Source organism: Festucalex cinctus, chromosome 16 (assembly GCF_051991245.1).
Source record: "Festucalex cinctus isolate MCC-2025b chromosome 16, RoL_Fcin_1.0, whole genome shotgun sequence".
Classification (NCBI taxonomy): domain Eukaryota; kingdom Metazoa; phylum Chordata; class Actinopteri; order Syngnathiformes; family Syngnathidae; genus Festucalex; species Festucalex cinctus.
In genome coordinates, this window is record NC_135426.1 from 18,901,674 (window position 1) to 18,929,514 (window position 27,841).

At 44.5% G+C, this 27,841-nt stretch overlaps 5 protein-coding genes across 16 annotated transcripts in view; 3 read left to right on the forward strand and 2 right to left on the reverse strand.

Annotated features, from left to right (window-relative positions):
• mtm1 (myotubularin 1) lies at positions 1-21,018 on the reverse strand. Of its 4 annotated transcripts, XM_077500960.1 has the most exons (18): positions 20,873-21,018; positions 18,410-18,446; positions 13,653-13,753; positions 5,860-5,934; positions 5,714-5,786; positions 5,554-5,648; positions 5,283-5,393; positions 5,108-5,209; positions 3,981-4,064; positions 3,761-3,910; positions 3,515-3,700; positions 2,946-3,128; positions 2,702-2,857; positions 2,580-2,627; positions 2,406-2,498; positions 1,702-1,815; positions 1,450-1,626; positions 1-256 (listed from the first exon to the last, which is right to left on the reverse strand). In XM_077500960.1, the coding sequence occupies exons 4-18, from the start codon at positions 5,917-5,919 to the stop codon at positions 50-52; spliced, it is 1,839 nt and encodes a 612-aa protein (XP_077357086.1). In that variant the 5' UTR covers positions 5,920-5,934; positions 13,653-13,753; positions 18,410-18,446; positions 20,873-21,018; the 3' UTR covers positions 1-49. The 4 variants fall into 4 exon arrangements, with proteins under 4 accessions (XP_077357086.1, XP_077357087.1, XP_077357085.1 ...); XM_077500961.1 differs by lacking the exon at positions 13,653-13,753; XM_077500959.1 differs by lacking the exons at positions 13,653-13,753; positions 18,410-18,446; positions 20,873-21,018 and adding an exon at positions 6,797-6,912.
• Positions 8,619-16,960, forward strand: nat16 (N-acetyltransferase 16). Of its 8 annotated transcripts, none has more exons than XM_077500969.1 (7): positions 8,619-8,857; positions 12,314-12,380; positions 12,458-12,842; positions 14,330-14,555; positions 15,250-15,474; positions 15,543-15,862; positions 15,936-16,960. In XM_077500969.1, the coding sequence occupies exons 4-7, from the start codon at positions 14,337-14,339 to the stop codon at positions 16,162-16,164; spliced, it is 993 nt and encodes a 330-aa protein (XP_077357095.1). In that variant the 5' UTR covers positions 8,619-8,857; positions 12,314-12,380; positions 12,458-12,842; positions 14,330-14,336; the 3' UTR covers positions 16,165-16,960. The 8 variants fall into 8 exon arrangements, with proteins under 8 accessions (XP_077357095.1, XP_077357093.1, XP_077357100.1 ...); XM_077500970.1 differs by lacking the exon at positions 8,619-8,857 and having other exon boundaries at positions 12,099-12,380; positions 12,458-12,545; positions 12,732-12,842; XM_077500967.1 differs by having other exon boundaries at positions 12,314-12,842.
• On the forward strand, positions 19,120-24,156 carry alox12 (arachidonate 12-lipoxygenase). Of its 2 annotated transcripts, XM_077500958.1 has the most exons (16): positions 19,120-19,308; positions 19,557-19,703; positions 19,771-19,972; positions 20,038-20,119; positions 20,195-20,317; positions 20,887-20,993; positions 21,069-21,241; positions 21,330-21,473; positions 21,582-21,785; positions 21,886-21,972; positions 22,038-22,207; positions 22,284-22,405; positions 22,802-22,902; positions 22,977-23,147; positions 23,226-23,286; positions 23,628-24,156. In XM_077500958.1, the coding sequence occupies exons 2-16, from the start codon at positions 19,557-19,559 to the stop codon at positions 23,663-23,665; spliced, it is 1,932 nt and encodes a 643-aa protein (XP_077357084.1). In that variant the 5' UTR covers positions 19,120-19,308; the 3' UTR covers positions 23,666-24,156. The 2 variants fall into 2 exon arrangements, with proteins under 2 accessions (XP_077357084.1, XP_077357083.1); XM_077500957.1 differs by lacking the exon at positions 23,628-24,156 and having other exon boundaries at positions 23,226-23,508.
• On the reverse strand, positions 22,272-27,296 carry LOC144004056 (uncharacterized). The gene is made up of 3 exons (XM_077500956.1): positions 27,273-27,296; positions 25,939-26,803; positions 22,272-25,876 (listed from the first exon to the last, which is right to left on the reverse strand). Exons 2-3 carry the CDS (start codon positions 26,122-26,124, stop codon positions 23,651-23,653), a joined length of 2,412 nt encoding a protein of 803 aa, XP_077357082.1. The 5' UTR covers positions 26,125-26,803; positions 27,273-27,296; the 3' UTR covers positions 22,272-23,650.
• LOC144004063 (BPTF-associated chromatin complex component 1-like) overlaps positions 27,080-27,841 on the forward strand; it is a 1,707-nt gene continuing 945 nt past the window's right edge. The window contains exon 1 of the mRNA XM_077500975.1: positions 27,080-27,757. Within this exon, the coding sequence (XP_077357101.1) occupies positions 27,671-27,757 (87 nt within the window). The 5' untranslated portion in view covers positions 27,080-27,670. The remainder of the gene's footprint in view (positions 27,758-27,841) is intronic.

Below are 27,841 nucleotides of genomic sequence, written 5' to 3' on the forward strand. Positions count from 1 at the left end.
TGTTAGCACTGCACAGACGCACCAGCAGTGAGCAGCGTGCGCGCGCATATCAGAGTGGCGTGTGTAGGTGCGTGTACTGCTGCTGCTGCGTGGGGGACGACGTGGACGACGACGAGGTGTTGGCGCTGGAGCCGCTGTTGGCCAGACGCACCGAAGGGGGCGCCGTCGAGTCGGAGAGCTGCAGCTCCTCCAGCTTCTTGATGTACTCGTCGCGGAGCGCCAACAGCTCCAGGTAACGCTGCTCCACTGGACTTTGCTGTTGCCACGCACATACACAACAACGTCAACACGATCATGCACGAACCAGGGTTAGATTATAGTTTTGGAATTTTCATTTTAGTTAGTGCTTATTTCGAGTTTTAAATTTAGTGAGTTTTTAGGGTGGTTCTGTAGTTTGAGTTATTTAATAAATGCTTAGTTTTAGTTAGTTTCAGTATTAGTTAAAAAAAAAAAAAAAAAAAAGTGTATTGTGTGTAGGGTTGCACAATACATCGAAAAAAATATCAATATCGCGATATTGGCCTATGCAATAGTAGTGTGACGATATATCGATATCGTGATATTTTGTCTCCCGATAGATTATCGATACATCTACGCAAGTATCGTGATATTTGTAGTTAACCAGCCACTAGAACGGCTCCATTGTTTATGACTTATTGAACAATTACTTGGCGGGCCACTAGGGGGAGCGCCTCATGAAAGTGGCGGGGAAATGGACACAAGTCTTCAGGCGAAGAAATCTCATGATCTTAGTTTTATTATTATTGTTGATTATTCTTATTATTATTCTTATCATTATTATTATTATTATTATTATTATTTATTTTTTTATATTTTTGTATTGGCCTATATATATTTATATAGTATATTTAAATTTATTTATTTAGTTATTGTTTTTTTTGTTTTACAATATTGTGACCTTTTTGTATCGCCAATTTCCCCACAATATCGTGATAATTATCGTAATGTGACCTTTATATTGTGATTAAAAAAAAAGGTGAGCTTCGATTGGTCGTTACAAACTTCCTCAGCACATGTGATGTCATCTTCAATCGACAGCAAGTGGAAACATTTAATTTTAAAGTTATTAATTGTACAAGAGAAATGATGACGTTATCACATTTATTATAGACAAAATATAAAATTTTTACTGCTAAAAAATGGCTCATGAGTCAAGTATCCTTTTAACATAAAATTTTAAATTATCCCCAAAGGCTCATGCATTAAATTAATTACCAAAGACGAAAACGAAGGACATTTTTTGCTACAATTAGTTTTTTTTTAGTTTTTTTAAACATAAAATGTATATTCAGTTAGTCGTTTTCTTAAAAAGCATTTTAATTTTTATTTTATTTCATTAGTTTTTTAATTCAAATTTTTCGTTAGTTTTAGTTAATTAAAATTACCTCACGCAGGACAAACTGACGTGCGCGCGTGTGAATTTCCTACCTGTTGCTGGATGCGCGGGTTCCAGCGTATGTAGTATGTGACCCAGAGCTCGAGGTGGCGCATGCTGGCCACCGGATAGAGGACCCTGCCCGACTCGGGCGTGTAGAAAGGGTTCAAATAAACGTCGGTCTTACTGTTGACCAACGACCACAGCGACACCGTCTTCACCCGCAGGGCCTGCCAACGACACGCGTACGCTCGGTCAGCTGCTTTTTTGCGGCACGCGTTCCCCCTCTCCGCCGTCACGCTCACGTTGTGCTCTCGCGCGCTCTCGCAGTTGTAGAGGAAGGTCCCGAAGCGGCAGCTGTAAAGGTGGTCCAGGATGGTCAGCAGGAGGCGCTCGTTGAACTCGAAGGCCGTGGGGAACTGCGGGGAAAGGACAAAACAGCTTGTGACGTTCATGTAAATGTTCCAGCATCGCCTACATTACTTTATACTGTGCTTGACAACTATTTTTATCACAACATATCGCTGGTGTCCAGAAGAATCCTTGCACCCCCAGAAGCATCACTTTTCAGAAAACAAGCATTTTTTCTCAACACTGCGTGAAATTTATAGAATTTTTCTACCTTTCTAATTTTTACTTCATGATTGTAAAACAGCCTATTTGCCCGATATCGATAGCTGGCATCGGTACTTTGCCCACCCCTAGCGGCCCGCCTAGTAATTGCTCAATAAGTAATGAACAATGGAGCCGTTATAGTGGCTGTATATTAACTACAAATATCACAATACTTGCGTCAGCGTATCAATAATCTATTTGGAGACAAAGTATCACGATTTATCGCGATATCGATACATCGTCACACCCCTACTAAAAAAGCAAAGCAAAATAGCTTAATTTTTTTTTTTTAACTCTGTATTCATCTGCCATTCAAATTTGGAGTGGCAGCAAGAATGAGTTGCAGATGGTTGAGAGAAGCCCACAAATGCCAACAATTGAGTGACGCTCATACCTGCTTGGTCATCTGCCATACGCAGTCCATGAACTGAACAAAGATGGGCGACCTGTCTTGATCGGCATGGTTCTTGTCACCGTGACCTATCCTCTGCATACACACACATTTTTTGTGAAACCAAGTCAACATCCACTGCACGGCTTGGGACAGACCGGTGAAAAAGTTCCTTACGGACGCAAACTTGTGTCCGAAGCTGATCCACTCCTTCTCGATGAGCACCTGAAGAGACCGAAGTGTTTGATTACCGCCGTGATAGAACTTGCGGGACGGCGCGGCGCGGCGCGGCGACTGACCTGCAGTCCTTTGAGCGTGCGGTAGTGGCTGTCCAGCATGAGCATGGCCAGAGACGTCAGCTGAGCCGTCCTGTCCCAGCCGTCGCTGCAGTGGACCACCACTGAGTTGCCGCTGGACACTTTGTCTGCCACTTGGATGGCTCCTGACAACACAATCTACACACACACAGAAAGTAACTTTTGCGTCCCTGCCTCCAAAAAGGAGGACAGTCTTGTCGTGACGAAACTGGAAAAGCTGAATGACCTTGATGTGTTCAAGCCAGTGTGTGGACTCCAGACTGGACAGCCAATGGGATTCCTCGACAGTGGGGTACACGATGTCTTTAAGCTTCTTCAAGGACTCCCGCATGACGTGGATGTTCTGGATGTCCAAGAAGACCAGCTCGGCGTTGTGGTACTCGTCGCCTTCGTAGCCGCCTCCCGTGGCCTGCGAAAGGTCAAGGGTCAAAGAGGGAGAGAGATCCAAGGCGTTGGGGAAAGCCACTGATCTGAATATATGACCGGATAGCCGATAGCGCATACACCCCCGTGCAAGCCGTTGAAGTCACAGGGCGGCCATCTTGCTCCTCCCATCTCGCGAGCATGTATACATGTATTTAGGGCACGTTGTAAAATGTCTGAAGTCCTCTGCGTTTGACAACTTTAGAACATCATACATCATGCTGTTTCTACCAAGTACTCGCTCAAATGTTCTCCAATTTTGATACTGGATTGTATGCCGAGAGGAGCAATATGGCGGCCTCGCGACTTCAAAAGTCTTGGCCTATCGGCTATCCAGTCATCTATTTAGGTCAGTGGGGGAAGCCGACTGACCTTGTTGGCCACGGCGTTGACGTTGGGGCGAGCGTCGTAAATGGTGAGCTTGGCAGTGTCGTTGGCATCCCTGATCAGGTCCAGGTAGCGCTCGTCGTCCTTGTTCCTTTTACCCGACATGCCCACGAGCGGCTGGCTGCAGCGTGCGATCACTGCCTGGTTCTCGCGGTGGATCCAGGACAGGACCTGAGGCGGAGTTAGGATCATCAAGCGCCGAGCGGAACCAAACCATCCTCGTCAACTTACAGGGATGCGGCCCCTGGACCTGAAGGAAGCCACTCTCCTCAGGTCCTCCTCTTTACACTTAAAGGGTACAGCCAGCACAGTGGGGTACGTGTCACAAAGCTCGTAGTTTTTGTTGATGAAAGTAATGCGCCACTTGTTGTTTGGCAAACCCTGAAATACACGCATACACCCACCGTCACACATCGGGTTTTTTTTCCCACCCCTCACCCTTTTGGCATACCTGCCGCCTGAGCTCCTCAACGGGCCTGTAGACGCTCCAGCCGTTCTCTTCGTACTTCTCCTGAGTCACGTACGCGAACAGAGGCTGGACAGACGGCATCAAACCGAGAGCATTTACATCAGGGATGGATGTCACACAAGAAAAATTGAAGGAAGAGAGAGGGGATTACGTCGTAAGTTAGACTGAGCGTTAACAGTGACAAAGCACCTCTTTTTAATTAAAAGAAAAAAGGAATTATAACTTAATTTATTTTCAGTTCTACATTTAACATTGTGACAATTTCCAAAACTACTTAGAATATTTTCAAAGAAAAAACTGATGCCTAACACTGAACTTTTGCTAAAATTTTAAATTAAAGCAAAAACATAAAAATAAAGTTTTTTTTTTTATTATTATTTAAAAAACAATTCTAAGTGGTATCTTGTACAAGTCGATTTATTTATAATAAGACATTCTTTATTAATAAATATGTTTTTATTTTATTTTGGTAAGATTTAAAACACGTTTTACAAAAAGAATGAAATTGAAACAATCAAATTTGTTTGTCATATTTAAAATAAGTGTAAAAAAAAAAAAATTACAAATTTGGATGAAACATTTTTTGATTTGGAAAAATATTTTTAAAAAGTGTGACCTTTGTTTAAATTGCCTTTGTAATAAAAACAAACGAGTGCCTTTTGATATGGACTTTTTTTTTTTTTTTTTAAAGGGATGAGCAAATACCGAAATCAGGTATTGTATCAGGCCGTTTGCAGGCCTTATTGAAAGGTTTTGTGACAGTTGACTTGTGGCTATTTTATGATCAGGAAATAGGTACTACAAGAATATAAAAAAATGCCATTCATTTTATGCATTTTAAAGAATAAGTGCTATATTGGAATTTAGAGGTCTTTAAAATTATTTCTCTTTTTTTTGTGGGGCGGGGGAATTTTATGTATTCAAAAGTGTTTGTGGTATCGGTGCTGTGATTACTCAAGAGATCATAGCTCATACTGGTATCGGTCTGAAACAAACAAAAAAGGCTTATTGAACATCCGTAATTGTGTTGTTGTTTTTTTTAATAATATATGGCTGGCTGATAAACTTGGAATGGGCCAGACTTTACACACTCACGACTGTGTCCTTACCAGGGCGTGCGAGACGGGGAAGGCGTGTTTGAAGAGCAGCTCGAAGATGTCTCGCCGGCTGTGGCCCTCCTGCTTCAGTGCAAACCTCAAATTTCGCATGTCCTGATAGGAGATAATCAAGAAAGGTGGGAAACCCCACGTGGACCCAAAGAGCAGGTAGCTGAGCAACAAGGACCTTGCAGGTAATGTCCAGTCCGTACGAGTTTTCTCCTCGACTTGACGCTCCACCCATTTTCTCGACGCGACTGATGGTGCCCAAAGGAACATCCAGTGTCACCGCCACATCCTGGAGAGACAAAAAAAATAAATAAATAAAAAAAGTAAATTCCTTTTTCCAATCCTGAAGCCAAATGCCAAGCTCCGAGTAGTACGATGCATTTTGTAATTATTATTCCAATATTTAAAATGCAAGTTTATAATAAGACATAGCTACAATGCGTGCTTACCGCATCCGAGCTCTTAAAGTAAAGTCGGTAGTTTGTGATCAACACTTTGCCCTTGACGGCGCCGCTGAATGGACAGATGTAAATGATGTCCTTGTCTGCGGAGGAAAAGAAGAAGTCAACAAAAATACTGATCAACTGAGAGCGACAGGTCTTCCCTCACCTATGATTCTTTCCTCTCCGGGCAACAGGGTGACGTCGGCCAACAACTCCATCTTCAGAGACTCTCGGGAGGTCTAAAGGGACAAACACAGGCGGGTTTCATTTCTTATTCCTCCCTCACCGACGTCCACCAAAAGTCTCACTCACGCTGGAGATGTGTGCGTCCAAGACGCTGGAGTTGTAGACGGAGACCGGTGAGGCCATCATTTACTGTTCCACAGGCTGAAGGACACGAGGACATGCAGAAAGCAGAGAAAAATATGAGGCTCGTATTTTGCTTTTGATCGGAATGCGTGTCGTAAGGAAGATACTCTAAATATTCGTATGCTTCTTTTATAGCTCAAGGCTTTGATATATGCACCTTTTTTGACATTACGCTCATTCCTGCCACCAAACGCCCAAACTAGACCAAAATTAACCTTGGAGCAGACCACAAGAAGTACAGGAGCCGTTGCTTGCTGTGGTGCATGTACATGTAGCAGCGTTTAGTATTTGCTAACTTACTAATGAAGTACTAGTCTGGCTACACGGCAAAGCACAACACAACCGAGGCTGGCAAACCCAACTGCGCATGTGCACTCATATATTCACAGTACAGTCATGAATGCTACAGTGACAGTTGGGCAAACTAAGACTATTCACTCGTCACTTAAGGAGAGACTCGTAGGGAGATCGCGAAAGAGCAAACTCGTACGAAGAGTTTTATGGGAAACGCAATATCAGCCGTGAACAAAACTGGGAGGCCTGGGGTACAGTGAGAGCTCGATGGCTAAACGTGCCTTCTGTTACACTTCGACATCGCGAAGAAGTTGACGGCTTGCGGACTTCGGCCAGGAAAACGAGAGGCGAGAAAGTTTTCGTGTGGCGCCTGCAGTCAACTTTTCCAACTTGTTCCTTCCAACAGGCACAGCTGAGAAGGACTTTACCAGGAAATAGCCGAGGCCCTTGACGCCCAGCAAAGCTCGTTCCCAGCAAACAGTTCGCCCTTCTCGCACACGATCGGCCCATACGTCGGCCAAAGTCTACCGAACGACTCCCGCGAAGCAGTCCGCAGCTTGTGTCGCGGCCAAACGTGCGGACTCACCCGCAAAGCGCGATTCTCCCGTGGGGGACCGTCGAGCTGTTCGCCGCCAGGAACTTTCTTCAGCCCACCGACGTCATGTGCCGGCCTGTCATGGCGTCCATTGGCTGCTTGTCAAATCGGCGCTCGCGTGGGATCCTGGGAAATGGAGTTCTGGCGCTATTCCTTCACAGCAACATTCCGGATGTCACAACCGGAGATATCTCCATGGTTACAGATGAAACGACAGCAACACTTGAAAGGAGGACTGTTTTGGCAATCACTCCCTAGTGACGTGGATATTTTGTCGTGCTAATGTGTAGCGAGTGTCAGCCAGTCTCCAACAGCCGTTCCCTAATAAGTTGGAGTCGTCGTGAATTTTGCCGTGAAGCTCCTCTTTAGAGGACAACAACTTGTGCACAAAGTACTGAAACATTTAACAGTTGCACAAAAGCTTAGAGGAGGTCACATTAAGTTCACTTATAAAGCTTTGATTGCATTTCAGGTTTGTCCTGAAATTTCACCCGAAAGCCAAATATATCCCTCACTTTTTGTGAGTAGTGTATGTTTACTTAAGCATGTATTTATTAATGCTCGTTGTCACGGACTTCTTCCTCTGCCGCTTCCGCATCCTCCGGGAGGCGCAGCGTGATTGGTCAAAAGTAAGTCCACCGGATCGACGCGATTGGCTCAAGCAGGTTGTCATTGTTCTTACTTTCTATCCCGAGCGCCGATTGGCCGGTCTGTTCTTACTTTGCCGCTAACATCCGAGTGCAGCAGGCGCACAAGTAACTCTGCCATTTGGCCAGGCCCCGCCTTTTAAAGCCCTACACATTCAAAGTCACACATGCTACACTACTGTAGGATACGAGGATGGCGGCTCCTAATGGACAAATACCAAATATGCATCTCACATGCATATTTTGTTTTGGTATTATGTATAAAGCTTTGAAATGGGGGGGGGGGATACTCATGGTTACCAGTTTGAGGATTTTCATCACTTGTGGGAGTGTTTGGCGAAAAGGATTTGGGAGTAGGGAATGATGGGGGTTAGTTTAAAATCATATACTCATTCCCGACTTTCAAATCGTTACAAGTGGATTTTAAGTGGAGGAACCGTGTACAAATCGCTGTGTAATGATGAGTATCGGGTATGAGTGTGACTTTTTTTCATTTGGTTGTCAGTAATAGGAAGAGTGCTAATGAAACAAACGACTTTTCCAATTGATTTGTGCACAGCAGCCTGATTTCACACGTTGATGAGAACATATTGACACTAGTCAAACACACGCGCACACACATACACGCGAGATTTGGAGCCTGGAAAAGGCTCGGGATTGACAATGACATGATTTAGGAGTTCCGTTAAAAAATGAGAGTCATGCACATTCATTCGTTTATTTTATTTATTACTAAAATACTTTGCTTGCATCCTGCGTCATATATTAATTACTTAATATGGTGAATTTGCCAGGTTTAATCATTAAAATATTTTGTAAAATAAATAAATAAATAATGGACACACGCACACTGCTGTTGTGCAGTAAATGATGCGTAGGCCGACCAACATTAGCGCAAGAAATTTAGTTCCGTTTCACGTCACTTTTAATGGGTCCGAAAATTACTATTCATTACAAGAATTTCTTCTATTTATATGCCGTAAAACGGTTTGGTTTGATTTATTTGTTCATTTTTCCTTTCGGACAGCATTGTACATTTCATCATACAATTACAACATAATAACCGATAAGAAAAAGGACGGCGGTAAGAAGCATGATACGGTGATTCCGGTAAGATGAGGAATTTTCTTGCTTGCTCCTTGGAATTCCTTGCACATGCAGTATTCGTGAAAGAGGAGGGGGGGGTGGAGGGGTTCTGGGTCGCTCCAGTGAGTCCAGTTGGCTCCTCCAGTTGGCTCGACGCGGACAACTGGTAGGGGCGGGGCTAGAGTGCCTCGATCCCGCAGCCGCGGAGTATACGTCGCTCGTCGCCTCTTCATCAGCGGAAGCAGCTTCCACCATCCACGACCTCCAGCATCCAAGGACGCCCGCCATAGTACGGCACGGCATTGAGCCTCATCCTTCGGTAAGAGGCCGACTGACCGCTTCAGGTTCATCTCGGGGGGGTGTGTGTGTGGGGGGGAACGTCGCCCGTCGATTGTGGTGCGTCCGAAGAGGCGGTCGAGAGCGATACATCTCTCTTCTTTGTGGCGTTCTATTTGCGAACAGTTTGGTGGATTTATGCGCGGCTCCATCGTCGTACATAGCGTCGGATGCTACGGAATCCCCCCCCCCCCTCCATCCACCCCACAACGCGAAGCTGACATAGCCTATTTCTGTGCGGTATTTCTGAGGTTGTTCGCAGAGGAGCCCCGGTGATGCTGCTGATGCGTTCATGTGTGGATTCAATCCTTCAGTTGCTCCCGGGAAAAAAACCCAATGTCACCCTGGATCCTGCTTCCCAATATTTAGGATGCATAGCTTGGGTATTTGCATGGTTTCGAATTTGTTCATATTCCCTGGTGGGGGCAAGTTAAGGGGCTTGTGCAGGAAAGATGCTGATGAAGGAAAATGACCATATTGACATTTTGGAGGCACCAATATGATTGGGGAAAAAAAGAAATTGTCATATATGTTCAAGCGGTTCTGTCAACTTCAGTTGGACACAACATTAGGTACAGCTGCACAATATGACTACACATCTCTGCCGTTGTGTTCTTTTCCCCACTTAAATGATGAATGAGCACGCCCGCCATCCCGTTCCATTTCATGTAACTCAATTGCCAAAGCCATCTTGATGACACACACGAGCTATATACAACCTTCCACATTCAGAGTGCCGACGCTGTCACTTGTTTTGTTCTGGAGGACACTTTCGTCAGAACGACAAATATGGGACAGCAGCATGTTCGGATTGATGATCGCTGGGAATTTCCACTGGAAACGTAGCAGGGCAGGATGCCCGGGCCCAAGGGTGCCCTGAGAGACGGCTGGCATCGGCCCATGTAAATGACAAAATCACGGCACTGCTGTAGCTAAAAACTTGTCTGAAAATTCAAGCGTGCGGCGGATACTGGTCAATCTCAACAACACGCATTTTTGCTTTTTGGGGTCTACACGATTTATCGAACCGATACAGCCATCACTTTTCCAGCCAATCACAGGGCACTAAAATGATAATTGAGGATGACAAGGTGACGAGTCACGACAGTGACTTAATTTTATGGCCAGTCATCAGTTATCGCTGGGAGACTGTGTGATGAAGACACCATTTTATTGGCGATTATTGTAATAACTAAGATTGTTTCAACCGTTATCTTCAGTTCAGAGGCTGCATCAAAGCTCTAGCATAAAAAAAAACAAAAAAACAAAAAAACAACAACATTAAAAACGTATAAATATGTCTTTGGTACACTGGTAATATTTAAAAGAACGTATTTATACGTCTTTGGGAGCTAATGAGTTAATATGAGTTTGACAACCCCGCTCTGGAGGATATGTGTTTGAAATTTGCTATCAATTGCAAAAATAAATAAATAAATAAAATAACTGGATAAGTTTGCTGTTGACAGTGAAGTGACCTTCAAAATAGCAGACTTCCTGCGGACATGACTTCTTGAGAGGCCGAGGACACAAGAACCCTAGAGGAGGTCAGGACCAGTGTGGTTGACTACAATGTTGGGGGACCAGTGCAAAGTCCAATATCAGTCCAAACATGGGGCCTCATCTTCTCCCCACAATGAGAAAGAAGTCAAGCGACTACATGAAACATCTCCAAAAAGGATGTGATTCGAAGATGCGTCCGTGCCTGCCATTGGCCCCTTTGAAGTGATGCAAAGAGGACATCTTCACTCAAATATGCGGGTCAGCAACGAATGGGTGACCAGCACCCTCTCAAACGAAGGAGAGAGAGCACGAGCGAGAGAGGGCGAGGGAGAAGTTGAATGTGAGCTGATGCCTTTTGACAGTTTGGTATTTGGGATTGAAAGAGTGTATTAATCATGGGAGGAAGAGAGAAAATAGGCAAGCACAACATGAGGCTGCCCTTTCATAAACACATTTTGGCGAGCTGTCATCACACAAACTCCACTGCAAAAGTCCCGACAAAGAGTCCAAACTAAAAAGCATTCGGTGAATGAAAATGAGAGGAGCTCATTAACTCATTCACTCGCAGCCATTTTGACTGAAGCAACCCTCTTTGCTCCCGGCTGTTTGACTGGAATTTGACTGATTTTGCAAGGCCCACGGAAATTGTGTTCTATTGCTATAAAAACACGGAACCTACCAAAAGAAAGATTAGTCTCTCTTCTTTCACCAGGAAAAAAATTATATTTCTATCTGTTTCAGTTTTCAACAACTGGCATTAGAATATAGCTAAGTTTAATCATTTACAAATCTGCTTCGAACTGTGGGGAAATCAGCTTGTTGCTACATGGCCCTGGTTGATCTCTTATACTCTGCTGCCACCTGCTGGCTGTTTATGTAATTAATACCATTGCTTCAACCATTCTCTGCAGTAGAGAGGCTGCATCAAAGTCTTCTCTATGCTCTAGCATTAAAAAATAAAAATAAACGTATAAATACTTCTTTGGGACATTTAAAACATTTCAAATAGAACGTATTTATATGTTTTTGGGAGCCAATGAGTTAACTGATGCTATATTTGTGGTTCTTTCCATTCAATTGTTAGCTTCAATTTTTGAAAGCGTTTATTGTTTTTTGTTAACATGCTAGAGAAATACTGTACTGTCCCTGTCTTCACGTGCTATGAAATGTCCTAAATTTTAACCACATCTAGACTGTATTTTGGATTAATTTAATGTTATCTTCAGTGAAATTGAAAAATGTTCAGATAAGCATAATTCTATTATTAGCATGACACTTTTCATCTCAGTTTGATGTAGGTTATCCACAAATAAATGTGGGTCCGTTTTAAATTTAGTCGAATAAAATCATCTGAAAGTGAGAAGCGCCTTTAAGCCTCGCAATCCATGTCTGTGTTGGCACTGGGACCCTTTCGGATGACATATTTGGTATGGAAGGATAATTCAGGACATGGTTTTGGCTTGAAGACAAACAATTTGATGATCGAGGATTGGATAATGAAAGGGTTCACAGCTCCGGAGCCACAATGCCTTGTTAAGAGGGGACGTGGAAAAAGAGGACATCACGAATGTTGGACACACAAGTGCGGACAGCATGCCATCTTATTTATCCCAAATTCAACGCCATGGGGGCCCTTCTTAGATTTTATTTATTCCACTCAGCGAAGCAATGCAAGCAGCAGTAGCAGCAGGATAATCCCCCCCCCCCCCCCCCCCCCCATCCCCCAACACTATCCTCTCCTCACTTTGACCCTGGTTTGATAACAGGAGACATTTGGGCCCACAGCGTTCAGCCTGCTTTGTCCTGAACACACCAGGACAATATTCAGATGAGACCCAAAATATATCAGAATAAGTTCTGGCTAACAGATTATGATTGTGTTGATGTATGAAATCTATACTTTCCTGCCTATTATGTGTCGTAAACATGAATCCAGATCATTCAAGCATATGCGTTTTGCGTCAGGAAAGCAGCAAAGCTGGTCAACGCGTAGACTGGTGGAGGTAAGGCCGTCCGCTTTCATGACACATGCCATGTTAAAGTGCTCAGTGTGTGGAGACTAACGCGCGTTACCTTACAGAGGGACAAGACGTTTGGACCCGGCTGACGTCGTCGGAAGCGGCGTTGTCTGGATGAACAAGAAATCACTTAGCAAGCGGCCGTGAATTGTTAAGTCTGCACCGGGTCTTCATTCTATGATTTGTCTGCTTGAAAGCTTACCAAAAATAAAACTAATTGCGTACGGTGGAATAGTTTTTGATTGTGATAAATGTGTTGTGTTCTAGCCTCTGGCAATGCTTGTTTATTATCACTGCTTGCTTCAGCTGTGACTCTTCTTGTTGTTCCAAGTTTAGGGCTGCATGACAGCGCTATGTGCGAGTGTTAGCAACGGCGTGGAGCTTTTGGATGGGAGCGGGATCCGCCATGACTCCTTTTTGCCGCACCGTCCGGACAGGATAATCACGGTGTGTTCCTTCTCACTTTTGCTCCAGAGGTTTGGCGAGGCAACATTAAAACATAAAAGTGATTTTGTGCATTATTTGGCCGTTAACGTCGAAAAAAGTTTTTGGCCTCTTGGGGGGGCAGTGTGGCATCAGTGTGTACACACTTAAAGCGAGTACAGAAGAAACTTGCGATTGAATTCTATTAAAATAACTCGTTTTTCACACATTGGGAAGAATTTGTGCCCTTGCGTAGTGTTATCTCATCTGTGGGTATGTGTTCCCACAAGATTTTTTGTATGGATATTCGTTAGTTGAAGAAAAAAACACTCCCGAAGTCGATGCTAACTTCCTGTTAGCGCTAAGCTAGCAATGTTTTAAAAACGAAGCATGTTTTATTTAAATATACAGTGGATGTAATTATTATGTATTTAGTTTTACAGTTAACTCCAACTGCGTTGTCATTAAACAGCTTAAAGGAGGCTTAGGGATAACAGAATAACCAGAATAACATACGCTACACACTTGCTAGTTGCTAATGGTACGCAAGCAAAATGATGCATTCAAGCTACTTTCACAGTGTTGGAAATTTCGGTTTTCTTCGGTAACATGATAAAATAATCGGCCATTTGGCCCAATTGGCCGATTGTTTTGGAGGAAGATTTGACAACTTTGCCATTACTGTGAATGCACTTCAGCTCATTTTGACCGGTAAACGGTACAATGGAGCTTGCGCGTCGGATTTTGTGAGCGGAGAGGGGCGTGCCACAGTAAGGTCAATTGGACCGGGTTTGCCTAGCCTGTAAAATGCACACGTTGCCGGCTGTCACTGACCGTGATGTGGGAGACCCTCGTCAACATGTTTTCCTTGAACATCTTTCTTCCGCTTGCACTCTGTTCTCAGGCCTTCATTGGATCCTCCGGTTCCTCCTTTCCTGAGCAGAGGAACAGAGTGATTTATTGCCGTTGTCTTTGGACAACGGCCCACTCTAAAGCTCTCTCTGGCCAACGTCTGTTGGGACGGTTGATTTACGAATTCGTGTGTAGCGTTTGTCCCATTGGCCCGCTGATCTAATTGTGTTGGTTGCCATGAATAAAAGTGGAATGCTCAGGCAGGAAACCTTTTCAATCCCTTTCATGCTATTTCCTGTTGGCACATATTGGGAAATGCGTACTGTACATAACAAGCCTAACATTGCCATCAACAACTGGATGTAAAGCTACCAAGATTGTGTATCCAGTCCTACATGTTACACTTCTTACAAATGTGATGTATTGCAACCTCATTAAAAACACATCTTTTAGCGATTGTCTGTTTTGTTTCTTTTTTTTTCTTCCATTGTTGTGAGCCTCCTTTGGTCACCATTTCAGGTTCTCGCCTTATTTTTGTTTGATTTGTTGAGCGATGGGAGAGCGTTAAAATGCCGGGGAATGCATCAGGTGTCGTCATGATTTATTGTCGCCACACTAAATCCAACGCACGCTTTTTCCTCAACTTGCTGTCTCATCAGTTGTTTCATGATGAAGATCGACAGCAGCCTGAGCGCGCCGCAGCTACCCGAGTCGTTGTCCCAGGCCGGCCTTCAGTTCACCGTGGCCACCGAGGAGGACTTTGATGACATCATGGCCATGAGCCAGGACATCTACGGAGGCCTGGACTACCTGCCCACCAGGTACAACAGCTGGCTGCAGGAAACCAACCGCACAGTCATCCTGGCACGCAAACAGGGAAAAGTGGTACGTCATACTCACCAGGCGGCTTTCCTCCAACAACTCATTTGATATCGTTTTTGATATAAAATATACAAGTGAGTAGGAGATCTTTTACTGTTATCCCAAATTTGGCAATTTGTTTGTTTGGATTAATAAATACGTTTTTTGTTTTTTTGTTGTGTTTTTTTTAAAGTGTCCCAAAGACGTATTTATATGCTTTTGTTTGTTTGTTTGTTTTTTACGCTAGAGCATACAGAAAGCTTTGATACAGCCTCTCAACTGCATATAACGGTTGCAGAAATGGTAGTTATTACACAAACAGCCAGCAGGTGGCAGCAGAGCAAAGGAGATCAACCAGGGCCATGTTGAAAAAAAGCTCAATGACTCACAATTCTAAATAGATATGTGAAAATTGATTAAACTTAGCTATATTTTAATGCTAATTACTGCAAAACGGAAACAGATAGAAATATACTTTTTTTTCCTCCCCTTTAATCTTTCTTTTGATAGGTTCCATGCTCTTATAGCATTAGAACACAATATTCTGTGGGCCTTGCAAAATCAGTCAAAATCCAGTAAAACAGCCGGGAGCGAACGGGAATGCTTCTGTGAAAATGGCTGGGAGCTAATGAGTTAAGATTATTATTTTTTTTGTTTATGACCCAAAGTATTCACTATACCAGCTTCTCTCATTGGGAACGCTTTTATCATCTTCCAGATCGCCCTGGAGTCGGTATGCGTGATCGACGAAGGTGAGACCATGCTGGTGGAGGGCCTCCGCGTGGCCCCCCAGGAAAGGGGCAAGGGAGTGGCGGGAGTCCTGCTGCGCTTTTGCTCCGAGCTGGTCAAGTCCAAATACCCCGAGGTGAAAGTCAGCCGCCTGACCCGCGACGATCAGCTGGGTCCCAAGGACTTCCAGAAGTATCGCATCATAACCAAGCAGGTACGGCGGCTGCCGATCCAAACGATGTCCGTCCATCTTGGAGGCCAGCGTGGCTTTCCTCTCCGCAGGGCATCCTACTGGTGCGCTTCCGTGCCGAGGACCTCAAGTGCCGACTTTCGGGCCTCTCGCCGCCGCCGGCGTCCCCAAAGGCTCCTCCGATACGTCTGGACCACGGCGCGGTCCGTCGGCTCTTTCTGACGAGCGACGTGATGCGGGGGGTTCTCCCGAACGCCACCATCATTCAAGACTGGCAGCCTTTCAAGCCCATGCCGGGTAACATGGCCATCCTGATGAAGAAGGATATCGACTGGATGGTGGACGACGCATCAAAGCCAAGCGTGGGGAGCCTGTGTACCTTCCCCTTTCGGGTCCCCATTGGAGAAGACTGGTACGCAGCTTTTCAAGGTAGCGCCGGATAAACGCCCTGCAACTCTACTGACTACTGCTCTGTTTTCCACCAGGTACTACCTGAACATCGACATGTTCGGCAAAGACCTGGATCTGGTTCGCCAGCAGTTCTTGAGCCACCTTGAGCGCCACACGGCCACTTTGAAGGGTCACATCATGTGCCAGATGTTCCTGGACCCGCCCCTGTGGAAGCCCATGGCTGACTTTTGCCGCCAGGCCCTGAGCGTGGAGCTGGTGAAGGAATACACGGAGCAATGCGTGGTGGAGTCTGACGTCATGTAGTCCAGAAGGACGGGGGAACGGACACGGCCAGATTGTGGTGCAAGGAAAAGGAAACCAAACAGACTAACTCTACTAGATAAGCACCACTAGTCTACGCCCATTCTTGCGGCGATAAGCAGTGTTTGATGTTTTGTTTTTCAGGGCAAGTGGATGACTGAGCCGTTGTTCTATTTTTTCTTTTTTTGTCATATTCCAGACACAATCAAGGGCAGGGGTCTGCAACCTGCGACTCTGGAGCCACATGTGGCTCTTTAGTCCCTCTCCTGTGGCTCCCTATGGATGTCTAAAAAAATGTATTTAATTTAGTTTATTTTACATATTTATCTTTATTTTTAGATTAAATATTATTTCAATGAATTAATGGTTTAGATTTAAAAAAAAAAAAAAGATTAAATATTGAAAAATTATCAGAGGCCAAATTTTTAAGTTGTCAGAAAAAGAGAGACGAAAGGTAGACAAAAAGGTTTTAAAAATTACCGAATAATATCAAAAAAGTAACTATATAAAAAAAGAAAAAGCAGAAAATTACAATAAAATGTCCATAAAATTGCCAAAAATGTCAGAGAATTGAAGAAAAAGACAGAAAATAAAATGTTCAAAAAGTAACCATAAAAATGTCCCAAAATAAAATAAGAAATCTCCCAAATTACCTTAAAATGTCCACAAAATTGCCAAAAGGCAGACAATTGACAAAAAAAATGTAACAAGAATAGCCATAAATGTTCAAAACAGGAAAAGGAGAGGCGGAAAACTACCATATGGCCATAAAATTGCCAAAAATGTAAAAAATTTGACCCCCCCCCCCCCCAAAAAAAAGCAGAAAAATCTTTAAAAAAAAAAAAAAAAAAAAAGTATGAAAAACAAAGTCTGAAATATTACACACACAAAAAAAAATCCAAAAACGGAAGAGGAAAGGTAGAAGAACATGGATATGTACATGTTGTGATGCAACTTTAATTTGCTCTTGGGCCCTCAGTACATTAGAAATCACAAATTTTCAAATGTTTTGCTGCTCCACACATTTTGTATTTTTATTTATTTGGCCTAAAATAGCTTTTTTGACAGGAAAGGTTGCGGACCCCTGCCCTAGCGCAACCCCAGCTTGAAAGTCATGCATCGCACGGTACAGTGGCCCAGACCACACCTCCAAATCAGTATATCGGCTTACGAGTACGAACGCAACTCTGAAGGCACTTTAAATTCCCTTTCAAGAGAATCACAGCAACAACTCTAAGATCAAAATGACATACATTCCCAGCTGCTTAAATGCTCTTAATTGTAAATATATATTGTATGCACAAGTGTGTTACTAATTCACTAGTTATGCCGACTGCAATTTTTTAAAAAGATGCAATTTTTTTTGTTTGTTTGTAGGTGGCTCCTCTGACGCCAAACTAAATGCTTGAAAAGTGCAGTAGGTTAAAGGATGATGTTGAAGTTACTAATACCTCATGCGGGTTGTTTCACAAGCACCCTGACAACAATAATGGCATTTGGATGCTGGAAAATGATTGATTGTAGTTCAGCCTAATATTTCAAGTACTGTATAACATAAGGGAGTGTTAACACAGGCCCTCTGTGGCCATGAGAGTAGAAATATTTTCAATATTTTCCTTTTGATTTATTACCTTTGGTCAGAAAGCTTAAATGACTTAAGCCACTGGACTGCTTTAGGATGAATCGATAAACATATACAGCACTGTCAATGTTATTCCACTGCAAGGTTCAAAGTGATATTTTTGGAATATTTGTAGTCACACAAATTTATAAATTCTCACTCATTCATTCATTCAGGGAGCCTCACAAGTTGAATTTTAGTTTTAACCAAAGAAGTTCACAAATCATCTGAAGAGCTTACGTGAAGAGATAGACACGACATCTGGGGCCACCTCAAGGACTACATCGAGTGACCCCTGAGCCTGTTGTAAAGCTAGCTCACCAGCGATGAGACATTGTGATTTCCTAGGGATGTTGTAGAAGTCATCATTTGGAAAAATTTAAGAACTCGTAGAGATTACTGACGTTTGAGCCGTTTTCTCCCTTTTAAATTATTGTTGATAATTATTGTGAGCAAGTGCCATACTCAGATAAAATATTTTCTCAATCCTCTTGAATATGAAACACAGTGGAAAGGTGTCATGTTGAATCCAAACAGCAAACAATGTGCACGTGTGTTTAACCAAGCCATTGCATTGTCATGCACTTTAGTAGTCAAGTGGCAATAACGTTGGAGTAGCATCCTTACCTTCAACTTGTCATCAAACGCGCAGTGCAGACGAGTCCTATCGAAACAAGACGAGGATTTTGTCATGACTGATGCACAGACATCATACATAAACGATACATTCTATTTTTGGAAGCGCATTTTTGACAAGACCATACTGTGTAACAGACTGGCAAAAAATGACTTGTAAACTTGCCACCACTGTTTCGAACAGAGTGATGATAGGATTGTGTCTTGTTGTGCACTCGTGTATTTCAGCGATGATGCGGGTGATGCCTTGGAAATGTTTGGAAGGCGTGTGAGCATGAACAAAGCTTCATTTCTCATTTAAGTGTTCGTAAAGATGACTAATGTGTCTGTGTTTTCCTTAAACATGACATTCAACTGCTGATATAACCACCAGCATCAACGTTTTCATGGCTCAGCGCCGCTCAAGTCGACCATCACTTTAGTTTGATAGAGTCATGTATTTTTGATAGCCTAATGGACCTATATTTGGATTTTGGTTCATGTTCAAACTTCCTGTCTTGAAATAAACCCTGTCTGATCCTTTATAGTGTACAGCAAAGTCCAACTTTGTTTTGGTTTTTAAACCATTACGACACTGAAGCTGTTAGTTTAGGCTTCAATGACTGTGTGTGGATTCCTGTTACATAACGTGACGGGAGCGCTTGGCTGCACGGGGGTGTGTGTGTGTGTGTGTGTGTGTAGAGTGGGATTATACACACGCACAAAGGAATGCTGGAGAGGTGCGTGCTTAGAGTGCAGCACGGAAGAGAGACACAAAGAACAGGAAACATTTGCATTCAACTGTGTGCTGTCCGAGAAGCAAAAAAGAAAAGCAGGTGAAGAAGAAATAATAGCGTCAGAATCCAAGAAAGTCCGGAATAGTTTTGCTATTCTTTGCTTTAGACAGCCCGGTAAGTACATGAACCGTTCACTGGTACTTTTTTTCAGAAGGAAACTCATTTCAGCTTAGATTCTCAGTCTGCAAAATGATGCCAATGTATGCATAGGTGCGCTTATCCTGCACCTTTTGGAATAGCGAACAGGAGTGGGCATTAGTTGTCTTCTTGAGTGCATCACAGTAGAGGGAGGAAGAGATCGACTTCCAAGTACGACTCCATAACTCCAGTAAAAAAAAAAAGCGCCTTGGTTGCATCCTCAGATGGAAATCTACATTGTAACCGTGGCGACAGGTACAAAGGCGTACGCGGGCACCAGCAACTACATCTACGTGACCCTGGTGGGGGAGAAGGGGGAGAGTGAGCGCACCCTACTGGATAAGCCTGGCCTGGACTTGTGTCGAGGAGCGGTGAGTGTGCGGAGAGAGAGAAAGCAACAACGTTGCGCAACAGAGACCGACATATTGCGTCCATCAGGAGGATCGCTACAAGGTGGTCAGTCATATGCCGCTGGGTTCACTGCTGCTGGTCAGACTGGAGAAGCAGAAGTATTGGGTGGAAGATAACTGGTTCTGTCGCTTCGTCACAGTGGAACCTCCAAATGGAGAGCAGTTGCTCACATTCCCTTGTTACCGCTGGTTTGTTGGAGACGTCACGGTGGAGATACGAGAAGGAGCAGGTAGGAGCGCGCACCGAGACATGAGATTTTATATTGTTGCTTACTACACTTGCCATTCTCCTCAGCCAAGATACAAAGCGATGACTCCTCAGCTCTACTGCGGAGCCACAGAAGGAAAGAGCTTGAGGACAGGCAGAAGATTTACAGGTCTCTCACATTGACAAACCACACACATCCACATTCACACACTAAACGTTTTTTTTTTTTTTTTTTCGGTATCAGATGGATGACTTGGGCTCCAGGCATACCGCGTTGCATCGAGGCGCAAACGGAAAGCGATTTACCGCAAGATGCCCGCTTTGACAATGACAAGAGGAGTGACTTTGAGTATGCTTTACAATTGGCGTGAGTGAGATTAAGATTAAGGGCAATGAGGCAACAGTGATGACAATAATATACATAAAATATACCGTATTTTCCGCACTATAAGGCGCACCTGAAAAGCCTTCAATTTTTTCAAAAGCTGACCATGCGCCTTATAATCCAGTGCGCCTTATCAATATGGAGCCACAAGAGGTCTCGCTGTCAAGACGCTATCGGTGACCCTGCACGATCGGTGACGCACATGCGCAGAAGATCCCGCCATCTTGGATCGCTAGCTAATGCTAATACTTTACCTCAGAGAAAATATTAAAACAGCCGTTTATTCATTTTGGGAGTGAATGGAGTTGTCAGAAAGCTGGTTTGTAATCTATTAATAAAGTTTGACTGACCTAGCTGACTGTTTTGTTGACATTCCCTTTAGCGCGGCACCATCTAATGGATGCATAACGTAACCCCAGCCTCTACCGTAGCGCCTTATATATGGAAAAAGTTTTAAAATATGTCATTCATTGAAGGTGCGCCTTATAATGCGGTGCGCTTTATAGTGCGGAAAATACCGTACACAAATATACATACTTCTGTCCATTCAGCTTGTTGGAGTTGTCATTGAAGAAACTTGCCATCAGCTTTGGGAAAACCTGGGATGACCTGGAAGATTTCAAACGGATCTTCTGGAAGTTGCGCAGCCCCATCTCCGGTAGGATGGATCCTGAGAGGAAGTGCTGTGCAAAGAAACATTACATTAGAGATGTTATCATTCCTTTGTCCAAAGAGTACTGCATGGCGCACTGGAAGGAAGACCGATTCTTTGGTTACCAGTGTTTGAATGGCTCCAACCCGAGAATGATCCGAATGTGCAAGAGGCTACCAGTAAACTTCCCAGTCACGGCTTCCATGGTGCAGAGCTCATTCCCGGACAGAACCAACCTCGATAAAGAACTCAAGGTCTTCCCTGACGTGTCATCCTTCTGCTGTTTGTGGAGGTGATATCTTTTGTCTCATGGTCAATTCATGTTCTGTCTATCCTGTCCAGGCAGGGAATATCTTTGTATTAGATTACGCCATCATGGACGGGATTCCTAGCAACACAATCAAAGGTCAACTGCAATACATCGCGGCTCCCCTCTGCCTCCTTTACCAACATCCAGACCAAGGGCTTATGCCGATTGCCATTCAGGTAGGAAGAAGGCATACTTGTGGATGAAAATACTGAATGAGTAGCCTGCGATGTATTTCAGTTTCCAAACTCTGCCTAATTCCAATAACCAAACAATCACATCCCCAGCTGGGGCAGATCCCTGGCTTGGACACGCCGATTTTCCTACCCAAAGACCCAGCCCTTGCGTGGCTGCTAGCAAAGATGTGGGTGCGCCACTCTGAGTTCCAGGTGTTCCAAGTGCTCTCCCACCTGCTCAGGACTCACCTTGTAGTGGAGGTGTTCTGTGTGGCCACACTAAGACAGCTACCAGCTGTACATCCTGTTTATAAGGTAGTGACCAGGGAAGTAAAATATGCAAATAAAGATTGAATTAGACATTGAATGAAACATATTTATTGGTTATTTCTATATTGATACGCATGCACTTCAGCTCCTGGCCCCCCATCAGCGCTACACATTGGAGATCAACTGTAGGGGGCGCACTCAGCTCATCTCGGCAGATGGCATCTTTAAACGGGTGCGTTCAAACAGTCCATGCGACCTCATAAGTGAACTGACATTGACAAGAGAGAATGCTTGTAGGTTGTGTCTACAGGTGGTGATGGTCTACTTATTCTGGCCCAGAGAGAGTACAAAGATCTCACCTACCGCTCACTCCAACCCTGCCTGGATTTCCCTGATCGAGGAGTCTCTCAGCTGCCAAACTATTACTACCGAGAACATGGCCTGATGCTCTGGGAGGCCATACACGGGTATAGATCGTGTTCTTGCTTCCTACACTGCAATAACACAGACTCTATCCAGTTTTTTTTCCCCCCCCCCCATCAGATTTGTATCAGGGATGGTGAGCTTGTACTACCAGTCGGACCAAGATGTTCATCAGGACACTGAGCTCCAGGCCTGGATTAGAGACGTAACACAAGAGGGCTTTGCAGAGCTCCCCAATTTTGGTCAGTTATTCACCAAACTGCCATTTGTCTAACACTCGCACGTGGACGCTCTTGGGACTTATACCCCCTCAGACTACAAATAGTGGTGTATTAATTAGACCGGCATTAAACGAGAGCCCCTTTCACACTCCCATTCAAAGACTGTCTGTGCGAAAGGTAGCAAAAAGGTAGTTGAGTTTTCTAGATTTTGAGATAGTTATCAGAGGCATAACAGAGGCGAAAGAGAATTTTTGCATCGTCTTATCTGATCGCGGGAAGCACGCTGAGCCTGAGGTATGCTTTGAAAAAGGGAACACATACATTTTGGCCCGACTGGATGGAAGGCACATCTCTGACTCACACATTTTCTGGAAATATTATGTGAGGAATTTGTTACGATTATTAGTTGTATTTCAGGCCTGCCGAATGAGCTCCGCAGCAAAGCGGAACTCTCCACCTTGCTTGCAGTCGTCATTTTCACCAGCACAGTTCAGCATGCTGCTTCAAACAATGGGCAGGTACGTAAGCAGTACATAGTAGCGTAGTTGCAGAGGTGTCCACGTCGCCTGGTACTGATTCTCGTTTGTTGTAGTTTGACTGGTGTGCATGGGTACCCAATACCCCTTGCACCATGAGACAGCCGCCACCAACAGACAAGGACGCTGTAACCCTAGAAATGATCATGGCCACCCTTCCCGATGTCAGTCAGTCATGTGTGCAGATGGCCATCACGTGGCACCTGGGACGAGCACAGCCAGACGCAGTATGCTGTCCTGCTTGTTGGGAAGTTGGGCCGAGTTTTTCCTTCTTGATCACTCACTTGACCTATCTTGTGCCTTAGATTTCTTTGGGCCACTACACAGAGGAGCACTTCACTGAGGGACGAGCTAAGGAGCTAATTGGTACATTTACAAAAGAGCTCAAAGAGATTGAAGACCACATCCTGAGTCAGAATGAAGGGCGGGAGCTTCCGTACCTTTTCCTCCTTCCCAGTCATGTAGAAAACAGCATCACCATATAGAAAAACTGACAAGCATGATTTCTGTAGACCACATTGAAAAAAACAACAACATTGCTTTAACATACTTTTTATGCAAAGAAATAAACATGATTAGTAGTAGGAGCCTACTCTCTCCCTGAAAATGAGTGATCGGTATCCAGTATGTGAGCAGTTCCAGTGGTGTTGATGTTGAGTCTTGATCTGTCCCTGCCCCTTCAATTAGTGTTCTTATGCCTCTCGTAGCCAACAACGCTGGACCTCTTTCCCTACTTCCACATTGATTTGACTTTTTTCAAGATGGACTTGATACCAGGTTCTGTGGGTTTGCCGTCTAAGGAGATGCTGTCACTGGAACAAGGCGCACAATGGCCCTCCAAAAGACCTGGCAGGATCTTCCTGGCACGCCTCATTTTCCACCTCTTCCACAGTGACTTCTTCTTGGAATCGAGTCCCTCCGGTGGTATCCCTTCAAGATCGGCCTCTGAGAATTGCTTCCTGGTTCCGTCTTCTAATAACTGGTAGCTCGTCAAAGAAGTGATTGAAGTGGACCCGCTCCACAGTGAGTCTTGCGGACCAACCGATGAACTATCAATCTCCTGTTTTGTCAATTTGCCAGCCGGCTCGCATGAAATGTTAGTGCTGTGCAACGATTCTGTTGAGCTTCTTTCAGGGATATAGACACGGACAGCCTCGCAGAGACCCTCTCTCAGGGAACTTTCTAATTTTTTGGAAAACTCCTGTCTGAAAATGTTCTCAAAAATACTGTAGATGTTGTGCTCATGTCCATCCTCCGACGACAGGAGGGTATTTGCCTCACTGGTCTGCTCTTCCTCTGTCTCTGCGGCTCTCAGTTTACTCTCAAGATTTGAGAACAAACCGCTAGAATTGCAGGACCGTTGGTGTTCTAAGATATTTGGAGTAAAATGTCCTGATTTTGCCTGCTCAGGAACGGCTGAAGCTGCAGAGGTGGGATCACACGATCTTGTCATCCTGGAGTCCAGAAATGGAGTGGAAGTCGCAGGAGAGGATGCCGCCTCAAACGAGGTGAACTCCTCCACTACCATGTCACCCAACACAACTCCAGATTTCTTAACTGTGTTGTCCTCTATGCTGCATGGAGGAGCCGCTGAGGAACTGACAACCTCAGCAACATCTAATGCGCCTGACAGCTTGGAGACTGATTCCACCTTATCAGTGCTCGCTTTCTCCTCTTCATCGTCCTCCACCCTGTTCTCCTCCTCGTCATCCTCCACCCTGTTCTCCTCATTGCCATCATCCTTGTCCAAAATATTCTGACGTGCAGTTCTCCCAGCATTTTTGTCATGCTTCCCTTTGCCCCGCTTGCCCTTCTTCCTGCCAGAGCGATACTTCAACATGGATCTCACTTTTCTAGCAATGGATTTGCCAGCTGTTTTTGTAACCTTGCTAGCACAATCGATGGTATTGACAACAGGCTGTATCACTTGGCAAATTATATTTTTGGCCTTCTCAATGATGGGTGAAGACGCTACAGGAGACGGAACTGGGGAGATGCCCAAAAGTCTGGAGGAGGACCGAGACTGAATTGCAGAGTTAACTTTTGTGGCCTCTTCTTCAGAGGATTCTGCATTTGACCTTTTCTCATCTGTGCTGTCACCTAATGTGTTTACCTTATCGCAACATAATGATGAAATCCGAGGGGTGCGAGGGGTCCGTGGGGTTCGTGGAGTCCGTGGGGTGCCAGGCTGCAGAAGTAAATCGCCTTGAATGTTTTTTGTCTTCTCGAGGGTGGAGGTGGAAGTGGCAGGAGTAGCAGCAGATGAGGAAGCAGAAGAATTTATCTCCCCAGCCTCTTCCATTATGGGGGAGAGCATGGGGATCAATTGGACATCAAATTGCAAATTGCAGAATTCATCCATGACAGCTTCGTTTAACATTGCTGGGGAAGCACGATTGTCATCGTTCCTGGCACTCCTGCTCTTATTTGCAGGAGAAGCAGATGAACGGCCGTCCATTGCTCCTTCATCCGACTCATTCACCATCCTCATTCCTTGGCCGTCTCGATCATTCCGCGTTAACATTTTGGCTACAGCTTTTGTAACTTTGGTGGCAGAGTCGATTGTGTCGACAACGGGCTGTATCACGTGGCTGAGCATATTCATGGCCTTTCCAATAATGGGAGATGAGCCACCCTCTTCCCTTGCCCCCTCATTTGTCATATCTGCAGAAGAGTCCGATCTGAAGTACGAGCTGTCAAGATCTCTTGGTTGTTCAGCAGATATGAGGCGCTCTGAGAAGAAATCCCTCAGGTATTGTTTAATTTTCTGTTGGGTGACGAGACCATATGACGACTCGTCGATATAACAGTGCGAAGTGGAGCGCTCCTCCGCATCCCACAGAGCGATGAGCTGCCTCATCTTGGCGATGTCCGCAATGCTCTTCTCAACAATGCTCTTGATGATGTTGTTAATCTTGTCGTCCCTCTCTTTGGCCTTTTGGATTGATGCCTCATTCTAGTGGAAAAACGGTTCTTCAATAAATTGTTGCAACAGCACTGTGCACTTTTGTTTGTTACCTGGTTGGCGTCAGAAACATTCATATAGTCGCCAAACATCCCCCGCTGGACGAAGAAGTCTTTGAGGCATTTCTGAGTGTTGATAAGGTCAAGAATGCCATATGGCGATGGGTGGAGAGTGCCATCACACATTTGGTTCTTCTCTGTGACTTTTCTCAGATGAGCTTTGTTGAAACTTGACGCCATATTTGTGAACCTTGTGTTGGGAGCGTTGTTCTCATCGATTTTCGTGGGCAAACATAAACTTTTTTTTCGCCTCTTTGATCTGAGCTATGCAAAGGACATCAGAAGCATGACATCACCACATTTTGTCACGGAAGCATGACATCACCACCTTTTTGTCATCATTGCGTGATGACTCATAAGGTTGACTCCGTCTGTTGAAATGCGAAGGCACATTTAAACACTAGCGCCCATGTTTTCACCTAGAGGCCGATTTCACTGAGGATCAACACAAAAAGTACGACTCACCAACAAATAAAGGCACTAATTGCACACCGGACAGGCAGTACCAGGATTTTTGGTCTCCTGGGGCTAAGGGGGTGCTTGAATTGGGGCAACTAGGTAGGGGGTCTCATTATTCAGTGACAGGATGATAAACAGCACAAGCATGCTTAATAAAGTACTTTTACTTGAATTTGAACCAAAGAACATTCAACAAAATAGTTATACAAGTAACCACAGAGCAATGGCTAACCCCTCTTCCCTCACAAATGCAGACGAAGTACAAGTGCAGCAAAAACATCCTTGACCACTTATTTCTCACAAGGGTCGCGGGGGGTGCTGGAGCCTATCTCAGCTGGCTTTGGGCAGTAGGCGGGGTACACCCTGGACTGGTTGCCAGCCAATCGCAGGCAGCAAAAACCTGTAAGCAGGAATTGGATTGGAACAGAATAGCTACTTGTGAACCCGTTGTAAAGATTCATAAAATTAATACAAAATATTTTATAATGTAAAATAAATACAGGACTACACAGATGAAGGTGAAAAAATGGATGTCAATAAATGTTGGCTAGCTAAAACAATATATAGCGAACGACCCGTGGTGAAATTTGTACTCTCGTGACGTCACTTGGTCACGTGCCTACTGACAGTCGATTTTCCGTTGCGTTCGCGTGAATTCAGTAAAATTGGATGCTACAGATGAACCGCGTATAGAACGTCATTTCCTGCTGCTTGCTGTCAAAAATTAACAATGCATCTTTTGGTGGAGAACCGTCGTCGCTTTTATGTGTCATTTACTTATTAGTTAGGCAACCTAAAAGCTACAGTAGTGTTACTGACCAAGCCTGTATGCCTAGTATGATGGGGAATAGAATGTTGCAGTGCCGCACCTTGGCACAGGGAGGCGTTGTCGGTCCAGGAAGTCAACGGGGTCTGTGTAGCATGATCACAGGGCACTGTGCGTTGGTGGAAAAAGCGAAAACAAAGTTTGTAAGGAAGCAACGAAAAGAGAACATGCATCTTAAGTCTCTGTACCACGGTTAAGAGCTCACTGGACACAGGAAGAGGATTTAACTGTTTAACGTGATTCCCCAATTTACAGGGTACAGCGAAGGCATCAGATGTCTTGGGTGCCTGGATTTTATTTTTTTGCTGTAATGTCAGCTTTGCGTAGCTAAAAATCTTTTGGATGATGATGCGGCGTTTGTTCGGATGCTGAAGCTTTCGTAACCACGACACCTCGAGCACACCCGACCGTCGGTAAACGCAAACCGGTAGTTAGCCGTCGATGCTAGCTGGCGCCATTGTTGTTAGCATATTAGCTGCTATTGAAGCCACCCGGCCTCCGTCAAACATGACTTCAGCTTCCACTAAAGTAAGTCTTTAAAAATGACTGCACAATACGCAGTTTAAAAGCACAATTTAAGTCAGTGGCCTGACTGAGGACACTGCAGTAGGC